This window comes from Fonticula alba (assembly GCF_000388065.1).
Source record: "Fonticula alba strain ATCC 38817 unplaced genomic scaffold supercont2.1, whole genome shotgun sequence".
NCBI lineage: Eukaryota > Rotosphaerida > Fonticulaceae > Fonticula > Fonticula alba.
In genome coordinates, this window is record NW_009242971.1 from 3,171,118 (window position 1) to 3,178,079 (window position 6,962).

Here is a 6,962-nt window from a genome sequence, read left to right on the forward strand (position 1 = left end):
CACACACACACACACACACTGTCTATCAGCCGCCCACCTTTTCCCCGGTCCCGATGGTCTCCTCTCGCGGCCTGACCAAGTCCAACTCCTCGGACTCGACTCCCCTGCTGGGATTCGGCGGGTCAACCTCTGCCTCACCGGCCCTGCGATCGTCCTTCTTCCCGTCAACCACCTCTCTCGGGTCATCGGGCCTCTCCTCCTCGACGACACAGCTCCCCTCGTCCGCGGCCGCGGCTGCGGCGGCAGGCGGTCCCAATGCCGGCGCTGCCGCCGGCGGGACCCATCTCAGCTCGAAGGACGCCCGCGTGGACAAGAAAATCCGTCGCGGGGGCGTCTACCTGTCCATTTTGCTGGTTCGCTCGGACGACGAGCGCATTTTGACCAACACATCCACCGGCCTGCTGCCCACGGTGAAGGTATGTCCCGGGCTCTCCTCTTTGTGTGTGTGCCCACCGCGGTTGCCGCTTGCCAAGCCGGCCCCGGACCCCGCCTCCCCCTCGGCAAATGCCGCATCCATTGACCTCCTTCCCTCTGGCCACCGCCCCCCTATTCTTCTTCCTCCTCCTCCTCCTCCTCGTCCTACCCCCTGCGGGGGCTCGTTCGCGCACCCAGATCTGCGGCGACCACCCGCATCCCGACCAGCTGGACTCGGCCAGCGCGGAGTCCCATTGGATGCTTCGTCTGTCCAAGGACTGGGAGGCCCCGGTGCGCTCGGTGTCGGCATATTCGAATGCGGAATTCCGGTGTCCGGCGCTGGTGGAACGCATGGCCCGGTCGGCCAGCCGGTCCTCCGAGGATGCATCTTCCTCCCTGGGCCCGAAGCCCCCCGTGGCCAGCGAGGCGGCGGCCTCGTTCGGCATTTCGGCCGACGCCCCGGTCCCCCGGCAGCCGGCCATGGATGCCGAGCCACTCGACTCGGCCTCCACCCAGTCTCTCTTCGGGTCAACCTCGTCGCTCGGCAGCGCCAGCGCCAGCGGCGACGGCAGTGGCCGGCACTCGGCCACCGACGAGGAAGATGACGATGACACCCCCTCGATGGCGTCCATCGCCGATCGCCGGGTGGTATCGCTGTCGCCGCTGGACGTGCCTTTGGAAGGCACCGGGGCAGCCGGGCCGTGGCGCGGGGGCCCAGCCTTCGGCGGTCGGTCCCTTTCCGGGACGCTGCTGCCGGACGGTGCGGGCCCCGGGGCCGCGGCGGCGGCGGCCGCCGCCGCCGCCGCCGCAGCCACCGGGCCATCCTCGCGTACCCTGTCGCCCCTCGGCGGGGAAGGCCTCTCGGGGACCGCCTCGCCGCTGACTCGCAGCACCTCGTCTCTGGGGATGAGCGGGGCCCCGGTCTTCTCGCCGCGCTCGGCCCAGCGGCGCCTGTCCAGCCCGCGCTTGCCCTCCTCCCCGGGCCCGGCTGGATCCGGCCCCGGGACCGGGGGATTCTTCGCCGCGAGCCCGGTTCGGTCACCCTCCTTCGTGCTGGCCTCCCCCGCGCAGGATGGCGGCCCGCGGCCGATGATGCGTCAAACATCCAGCATGTCCCTGACCGAGGCCCTCGGCACCTCCTCCATGTCCCTGAATGCCATCCTTGGCGGCGGGCCGCTGAGCATGTCGGGCGAACTGGGCGACTCGGCTGAGTCGCTTTTTGTGCCAGAGGTGAGTTGCTTGCGGCGATCGCTTGTCTGCTCTCTTCGCGTATCCGGCCCCTTGTCCTGGCCTTCTGCTGCCGGGCTTCATCCCGCCAGGCGGTCTATTGCCACTCGTACTCACGCGCTCCCCTGCCCCCCCTCTCTCTCTCTCTCTCTCTTGCTCCTCCTCCTCCTCCCTCCCCTGCACGGGCCTTAGACGTCGGCTGCGCTGGACTTCGCACAAAAGGCCGCCCCGGCATTTGAGCGCCTCTGCCTCGGGCTTGGCCTGTCACACTTGGGGTACTTCTGTCCGGAGCCCTTCCATCTGATCCACAAGAATGCCACAGTCTACATGTTTGTCCGCCGGGTGGCCGACCCAGACGCGTACCTGCGACAGCTGGAGGCACACCGGCGCTCGGGGCACCTGAAGTGGCGAGCCATCGGCCGGCTGTCGCATCGTGCTCTGAGCCCGGACCAGCTCCTGTGTGAGTCGGCCTTGCGGCATCGGGCGGCGGCGGCGGCCGCCGCGGTCGCCGCCGCCGCCCCCCGCGGCGTCGGAGTCGGCCATCCGTCACACGGACCGGGCTCCGTCGGCAGCGGCGCCTCGTCCTCCTCCTCTTCCTCGTCGGCGGCCGACCACCGTGGATATGGCTTGCAGATGTTCGGCCAAGTGGGGTCCCGTTCGCCCGGGCTCACGCCGCAGGGCCAGCTGGCGCACATGTCGGCTGCCGATGCCACACGGGCCGCCGAGCTGTCGGCATCCATGCCGCTCTACCTGCGGCCGATGGACCAGATCACGGCCGGGTGCGCGGTCTCCTCTGACGGCCTGTACGATCCGACGTGGCCTTTGTGGTCGGAGCACTCGCAATTGAGCACGAGTGCCCTGCGTCGGCTGCCGGCCGGCCTCTATGTGGGGCTGCTGCTGCATGGCGCGGGGATGGTCTCCTCAACCGGGTTCTTCCCCGTTCAATCGATGACGGTCTTCGTGCCGCGCTACCACCGGGAGATGATTCCGGTGATTCGGGTGCGCGATGAGGCGCGCATCACCCCGGCCGAGTGGGACTGCACCACCTCCGGCCGGTACCCGCATGACGCCGCGTCGGATGCGCGCCTCGGCGCGCATGCGGCCTCCATGATGGACCTCAGCGCTCTGACCGCCGGGGGCGCGGGCTCCGGGAGCCCGGGCTCCGCCTCGCTCGATGAGTATGCCCTGCAGTTGGCTCGGGCCGTGCGCCGGCTTCAGCGCCTGACCGGGATCTACTTCGACCCGCAGCGAGCCCTCTACTCGCCGGGCCCGGTGGATGTCGACACGTCGGGTGTGCTGGCCGCCATGTCCGGTGGCAGCGCCGCCAACGCCGGATCCAACAGCCCGGAGCTTGGTGGCGCCGGGACCATGCATTCGCCTGCTTCGGGGGCCTCCTCCTCTCCGGGGACCGGTGGCCCGGGGGGGACCCGGCCAGCCAGCATCTCGGTCCCCGGTGGCGATCACCATCCCCCCTCGTGCATTGGCTGCCCGAGTTGCGGCCGTGTCCGGGTGATCCTCTTCATCCAGGAGGCCACGCGCGAGATGCAACTCCCGGCGGCGGCCCCTGCGCCCGGGGCAGGCTCGGCACCCGGTGGCCTGGCCGGTGCCAACTCCCTGCCGACATCCCGGAGCCCGGGCGCTGGTGGCCCCAACCACACGCTGCTCTACAGCGATGAGGAGGAGGCCCCCTCGGGGTCGGATGTGTCGGCCACCGGGCCGGGCCTCGGGTTGTCGGGGCTCGCGCCATCGCACCGTCGTCGCCAGGTCCCCGCGTCGCACATCAGCCCGGACTTGGTGCCTGTGCCGCTGGCTCTTTTCGAAATCGCCCACCAGCATGTGTATCGCCATATGCAGTTTACCCCCCTGCGCCGGGCCACCATTCGCCTGGAGTTGGCCATTCATGGGCTCAACCAGCGCCTGTTGAGCTTGGGTCAGAAGCCGCCGGCTGGGGCTTCCTCAAGTGCGGTCGAGCGCTTCCACACCGAGCGCGAGGCCCTGCTCGGCCGTCTGGGAGCCCTGCGCGAGGAGTTGGCCTCGCATCGGGATGCCTGGCGTACATGCCAGTCGGCTTCCTTGTCGCCCTCGGAGGAGAGCACCGGCGGGGCACAGGCCGCCCTCACGGTGACCGGGGCCTCCGGCGGGACCACGGTCTACCCCCGGTCGATGGCCATCGACCGGTCAGCCACCGCCAGCAGCCTGGATCTCTCCGCCCCGCCGGCCGATGTCCCGAGCGAGGCTGCCCTGGCTGATGCTTCCTTCTCCGGGGTCAGCTGGTCTTTGCGAGCGCTCGACTGGGAGCGTGACCGAGTTTGGAAGGAGAGCGGCTTCGGCTCACTGTCTCACCCGATGCTTCATTAGTTGCTGTCGGTCCGAGTGCGTGAGCCTGTGCGTGTGCGTGTGCGTGTGCGTGTGCGTGTGTGTGTATGTTTGCGCATGGAGCGGGACGTGTGCCCTCTCTGTCTCCCCGTGCATCAGCATCTGCACCCACATCCATGTGCATGCGCACATCCTCCCCGGCCTTCCTCTTGCGAATGCCTTGGGTCGGCAATCGCGCGCGATTTTGACCTCTTTTTCCTCCAGCGCGCGGTGCCTGGCCTTCTCCGGGAGCCACCCTTGTCCTTGTATTTCCCCCTCCCTTCTCTCCGCAACTTCCCTTGTCTCCTCCCTTTCCCCGTGTCCCCTTCCTTTCCCCTTGCCTCCTTCTCTGCTCGCGGGGCAAATGTGCGCGTCCATTTGCGCGCATGTGGTCCTGCGCTCGTCTGCCCCCTTTCTCTTTCTCTCCCCCTCCCGCCCCCTGGAACAATATATATATAGATATCTGGCGAAATGTGGCTTTTCCCGTGGTTGGTGCATTTTATTCCATTTCCGCATGTCCTCAACTGCCACCGCTGGGACGGCTTCCTCGCTCTTTGCCCCGAACCGGTGGGGCCAAATCCCGGGATGCCGTCCTCCGGTCCGGATACACCCATGCGATGGCCGTGCCCCTCCCTCTCGGTCTCTTGTGCTCTGGTACACCGGCTGGCCGATCACAGCATGCTGCCCCGAGATCTGGCATCGCCATTTTCCAGGAAGCATCCTTGCCGGAACGCCGGGCACGGGGGTGGGCATCCCTCCTCTGCCTTTGCCTCGACCTACTTTTCCCGCGAACCTCCTCCCTTCGCCCTTCGCCCTCGGATACATGAAGCTTTCCATCGAGTTCCTTGGTGGCTGCGAGCAGCTTTTCGGCGGCGTCTCGCGGTGAGTTTCCCCTGCTTTCTCCCTCCGCCTCCTTCATCCACGCGCGCCGCACATCGCACCCACACACTGCCCCGGCTTGACCCTCGTCCCTCGCGCTCCTGTGTTTTTATTCTCTCGCTCTCTCGCTCTCTCGCTCTCTCGCCCCCCCTCCTCCCTCTCCCCTTTTCGGCCTTGCCTGGCCATCCACCTAACATCCCACCATCCCAGGCTCCTTGACCACGACACTCCCCTTGAGGATGGGGCCACCATTCGGCACCTATTGGCCTACCTGCGCGATCACCACATGCGCGCCCGGCCAGACCTCTTTCTAGATGTCGGGTCGGCAGTGTCCGGTGCCACCACCCTCCCGGCGCCGGGCGCCTCCACCGAGGATGTCGATCAGCAGCTGTCCGTGCGACCGGGCATCATCGTCCTCATCAACAACGCCGATTGGGAGCTTTTCGGCATGGAGGATTACCGCCTACAGGAGGCCGATCGGGTGACTTTCATTTCCACGCTCCACGGCGGCTAAAGCAGGGAAGAGGCACCACCGGGGGCGGAGAAAGATGCAGTATGTGCATGCGCATGCACCCCTGGCGGCATGCTCCCCCCCCCCCCTCTCTCCCTCTCTCTCTCTCTCTCTCTCTCTCTCTCTCTCTCCCCTTGAGCCGAGCGCCGGCACTTCTCCCATATGCCGACGTATGACATGCCAACCCTCTGCCCCTGCGAGCAAAACGCCCCCGCCGAGACAACGAATACACACCCGTCTACTCGGGCTGCTGGAGGGCCTCCGACAGTGGGTCTCCGTTCTTTTGTTCTTTTTTCTTTCCCCCTTCTCCAGATCTGGGCCCTGGCGTGGCCGTGTCGGGGGGGGGCGGGGGGGCGGGAACTCGGGATGGGCTCGGGAATGTCCCGGGCCACCAGCCAGGCAGGGCGGCAGGCGGGGATGGGCGGGGGAACTATGCCCCTTCAGGAAAACCCGGCGGCGCCCTTCTCCAAGACCCATTTTCCGGATTGGGCAACACTCCCCCCTCCCCCCCCCCCGGTGTCTGGGGAGCTTGTGCGACGACCGAGCAGCACCTCGCCCGGACGTCTGCCCCAAAGTCACACCGCGGGCCCCTCGGCCGGCTTGTGCCCCCTCCCTCTCGGCGGCCGGCCACACTGTCGGCCCCGATTTGCAGGGCATCGGCCAGGGCACACCTCCAATGCACAAGTTCCCTCACCAGGAGACCCTGGATCTTGGGCGTTCCCCTCTCTGGCCCGAACTTTGTACCTTTAAGACTTGGGGGACTGATCCACCCCACAGTAACGACAAGTTACTGTTCTTCCCCCCTCCCTGCGCCCTCCTCCCTTGCTACCTCTTCCTCCCCGCCCCCGCCCCCGCCCCCCTCCCTTTCTTCCTCCCTCCCCCCCTCTCCCCCTCTCCCCCTCTACCCGTTCCACCAGCCAGGCCGTCATGAAATACAGCCAGGATAAACTACGCCTCAAGCTGAAGGCTTGCCTCTCGCGACTGAAGCTCCTTTACAACAAGAAGCGCGTGATGGTGGATGCCCAGCGACGCGAGATCGCCGAGCTCCTTCGCAACAACAAGGAAAACAGCGCGCGCATTCGCACCGAGCAGATCATCCGCGAGGATTACATGCTGGAGAGCATCGAGCAGGTGGAGGCCCTGTGCCAGCTCCTCCTGTCGCGCATCCAGCTGATTGACCTGTCCAAGGAGCTGGACGCGTCCATCGAGCAGACGGTCCACACGCTGATCTACGCCGCACCGCGTATGGAGGCCAAGGAGCTGCTCGAAGTCCGGGCCATGCTGATCAACCGGTATGGCAAGCCGCTGGAGCGTCTTGTGCGCGAGAACAACATGGATCATGTCAATGAGCGTCTGGCCACCAAGCTCAATTTCCAGATCCCCTCGCGGCAGCTGGTTAACCGCTACCTGAGCATGATCGCCGACACCTACAACGTTGAGTGGACCTGTCCGCCGGACATCGAGGACCCTTCCAACTCGGTGAGTTCCCTGGCGCGCGCGCTCTCTCTCTCTCTCTCTCATTCTTGCACGCACGCTGCCCTTTTGCCCTGCCAGATGCCCATGCCCCCCCCCCCCC

At 66.9% G+C, this 6,962-nt stretch overlaps 3 protein-coding genes across 3 annotated transcripts in view; all 3 read left to right on the forward strand.

Moving 5' to 3' along the window:
• Positions 1-53: 53 nt before the first annotated feature.
• On the forward strand, positions 54-4,047 carry H696_00678 (hypothetical protein; the record flags this gene model as incomplete). The annotated part of the gene is made up of 3 exons (XM_009494556.1): positions 54-416; positions 613-1,644; positions 1,834-4,047. The coding sequence occupies 3 exons, from the start codon at positions 54-56 to the stop codon at positions 3,997-3,999; spliced, it is 3,561 nt and encodes a 1,186-aa protein (XP_009492831.1). The 3' UTR covers positions 4,000-4,047.
• A 644-nt stretch (positions 4,048-4,691) lies between these two features.
• H696_00679 (hypothetical protein) lies at positions 4,692-5,482 on the forward strand. The gene is made up of 2 exons (XM_009494557.1): positions 4,692-4,878; positions 5,086-5,482. The coding sequence occupies exons 1-2, from the start codon at positions 4,820-4,822 to the stop codon at positions 5,387-5,389; spliced, it is 363 nt and encodes a 120-aa protein (XP_009492832.1). The 5' UTR covers positions 4,692-4,819; the 3' UTR covers positions 5,390-5,482.
• An 831-nt stretch (positions 5,483-6,313) lies between these two features.
• The window catches only part of H696_00680 (hypothetical protein), a gene marked incomplete at its 5' end in the record, with an annotated part of 2,139 nt that continues 1,490 nt past the window's right edge, over positions 6,314-6,962 (forward strand). The window contains one exon of the mRNA XM_009494558.1: positions 6,314-6,865. Coding sequence (XP_009492833.1) covers positions 6,314-6,865 — 552 coding nt within the window. The remainder of the gene's footprint in view (positions 6,866-6,962) is intronic.

Coding starts and splice junctions, on each gene's coding strand:
- H696_00679 (XM_009494557.1), top strand. CDS start 4,820: ATGAAGCTTTCCATCGAGTTCCTTGGTGGCTGCGAGCAGCTTTTCGGC. Junction 4,879..5,085: donor CTTTTCGGCGGCGTCTCGCG/GTGAGTTTCCCC, acceptor CCACCATCCCAG/GCTCCTTGACCACGACACTC.